Below are 3,104 nucleotides of genomic sequence, written 5' to 3'. Positions count from 1 at the left end.
AGTTAACATTAAATGCACAGTGTATGGGAAGAATGTAGACAGCAGAGTAGTATTTGATGAAATCGACGCCCCATTGCGAACAGATGAAAGCTTCAAAGAAAAGAGTGATGGAGAACATCATGTGGGAATTTCGCCTCTTGAAATAGTAGGTACCAGGTTCAAATATGGTTACCAAATTTCCCATGGAATATATGCACTTAGTGTGTCTGGGGTTGATGCGTAAAATTTTATTTGCCTATCTCAAAGGCGAGTTCTCTGCAAGGCTGCCACATCATTTGATTGGAGTTTTAAACAGCATCTTAATGAACATTAAAGAATCCATCCCTCTTGAATTTGCTCGGAAACCCCGTTCTGTTAATGAATTGCTTCGGTGGAAAGCAACTGAGTACAGGCTTCTCCTTTTGTACACAGGGCCTTATGTTTTTAAGGGCGTTCTGTCGCCCTCATTTTATAAGCATTTTTTGGCATTCCACTGCGCAATTCGCATCCTTGTTGGCCAGAATTTGCTTTCAAACCATTTGGATTATGCAAAAGAATTGCTATTCTATTTTGTTAAAAACTTTGTTAAATTGTATGGAACTAAAAACTTATCGTACAATGTCCATGGATTGTTGCACTTGGCAGATGACTGCAGAACCTTTGGGCCGCTAGATTCATTTAGTGCATTTAAATTTGAAAATGCTCTGCAGGGAATTGCGAAATTAATTAGGAAACATGAACTTCCTCTCCAGCAAATTGTTAGGCGGTTGCATGAAAAATCTTTAACCACAGCTTCTGCGATTAAAAAATTAGGAATCGCTTACAATGGTGTATTTAAAAGGATATGCATCTTGCCTTTTGAATTGCATGCTCCATGCTTTAAATCTGTGGAGTTCATGACGTTCAAAATCACTTGTAATTCACCTCGTAACTGCGTAGTGCTACAAAATGGAGATATTGCCATAGTAAGAATTATTGCCACGAGAGGAAATGAAAAGTATATTTTGGAACAAAAATTCAACAAAATAGCTAACTTCTATGATACTCCATGTATGTCAACTGAACGAGGTTTATCTCTTGTAACTGTTCACAGTCTTTAAGTTGGTCTGTAAGCAACATAAAATATAAAGCAATTATAATTCCTATTGGGGAAGATGGTGAATATTATGTGGCTGAGCTGCTTCATCACTGATGTATGTTGAGCATGTTTCTTATATTTATGAATTCAATTTGTGAGGGTTTCATGGTAATGTGATTGTCATTATCAGTCTTACAGCATCAGGATGGCGAGTTGCTGAGTTTCTTCCACATAGGGTGTTTGAAGAAATGACAGTTCTTGCAATTCCATCTAGCTGGGTCATTAGATCACCAAGGAAAGACCCCATCGGAAACAATGTTGAGGATTGCATTGTTATGTACCCTCCACAGAGCTGGAGTAGAGCTGATATTGATAAGGCGTTTTCATTAGAAAGGCAGCCTAATTCAGGATGGGATGAGCTATTTTTCCATTACATATCCCCTGTTTTAGGTAAGAATCTAACTTTACAGTTATTGAGAAAGTTGTTATCCTATCTTATTTCAGTGTTATGTCTTTTGTGTGAATCTTCTATCATATTTATCACATGCTACTTTAAAATGTAAATCCTGTCATCTTTTCATTCAGGTAACTACGCTTATGCAAGGAAATTGGAGATGGAAGCAAGTTATTGCCAAGACTCCGACCTTGAGACTTCAGCTAAATAAAGGCTATCTGCTAAAAGATATAGAATTCCGCTGAAAAAGAAATATCCAAATTAACTCTCTTCATCCTCTGAAAATGAGGATGCAATGACAATTGCTGACCCACCTAGGCTAACACAAGTTCATAGAAAGAAGGAGGATGACGTTACTCAATCAGCAAGTCAACCAAAAAAAGCTGCTGTCATGTGCAATGCCAAGGAAATCCGGCCTGGGTGCTCTCCAAACTTGGAGAGCAGGTCCAAACCCAACGAGTCTCTCTCAAGAAAATCCAACTTGAATCCAATACCTACATTCAATAGGGTAACTGCCATTTGAAATATGCTAAGAAACGTGGTTTCAATTATTTAGCATGAAATTATTTTTATTTTCAATACCCAATGCTTTCATTTGAAAATTTCTCCTTAGCACCTTGCCCTAAGTTCCTCTCAAGGAATTCCTGATATTGAATCAACTTCTGGATCGGTAAAATGTGGGTCCAACCAGGTTGATGGTGGATTGATTTCTTGCATTAATTGCAGTACATATAAAAATGGTAGGTACATATATTCAGGATAACTGTACTAACTTTTTCATACATAAGAAAAACTTATTATGTCTAGCGTCAGTTCTGCATATATTTATATTAAGAAAAACTTATTATATCTAGCATCAGTTCTGCATATATTTCTATTCCTAAGAATTGAATATTTATTTCATATGATATGATATGTGTGATATGTCATTGAGCATTTAAGTATAATTTTTAGCATGTGATTAATGTTATATTTGCTTTCCCCAGATATAGCCAAGGTCCAGGCGCAGCTGAATGAAATTGTATCCATCCTCAGAGTAGATATGGTAGAGTAATTATTATTATATTTTCTCCTTTTTCTTGACCTTATTTTAATATATAAAATGATGTTTCCTGGAGTTTAGGTCAATAAATTAAAAGTTAGCAGCCAACGTTTCGTTTTATTTTAAAAACATCTTCAGGGCTATGTTAGAAAAAAAAATTATGAAACAATATAAAATGCAGAGAATTAGGCAATATACAATATATATATACATAAAAAAGGAGCAATCGTGCCTTTTTTATATAAACAATATAATTAATAGAAATATATATAAACATATATATATGAACAGAATGGATTATACAAAAAATTTTGACATACCTCTAAACTTTGAATACATTTATTGATATTTGGTTTCTACGGTATTGAAACAACCTAGGTTACCATTAATTTTGATGTATTAAATAAAAATAAATTTTGCTGAGGTTATCGATGTCTGTTTTTTTATTACAGCAATTTTTTGTTTTTGAAATATAAACCATTTCTTTAAAAAGTCTTTTTTTCAATATAATTTCATGATCCAAAATTTCGGCGTTCTCAAAATCAAAAATA

The 3,104-nt window shown here is 34.3% G+C and overlaps 1 protein-coding gene across 1 annotated transcript; it reads left to right on the top strand.

The window, feature by feature from the left end:
* The first annotated feature begins 805 nt into the window (after positions 1–805).
* On the top strand, positions 806–2,565 carry LOC124168402. Its single transcript, XM_046546619.1, has 4 exons — positions 806–1,507; positions 1,643–2,019; positions 2,125–2,251; positions 2,498–2,565. The coding sequence occupies exons 2-4, from the start codon at positions 1,807–1,809 to the stop codon at positions 2,563–2,565; spliced, it is 408 nt and encodes a 135-aa protein (XP_046402575.1). The 5' UTR covers positions 806–1,507; positions 1,643–1,806.
* The last annotated feature ends 539 nt before the right edge of the window (positions 2,566–3,104 follow it).

The sequence above is a fragment of the Ischnura elegans genome, chromosome 11 (assembly GCF_921293095.1).
Source record: "Ischnura elegans chromosome 11, ioIscEleg1.1, whole genome shotgun sequence".
In the NCBI taxonomy this organism is placed as follows: domain Eukaryota; kingdom Metazoa; phylum Arthropoda; class Insecta; order Odonata; family Coenagrionidae; genus Ischnura; species Ischnura elegans.
The sequence above is the reverse complement of the archived record's forward strand: the minus strand, read 5'-3'. Positions and strand labels throughout refer to the sequence as shown.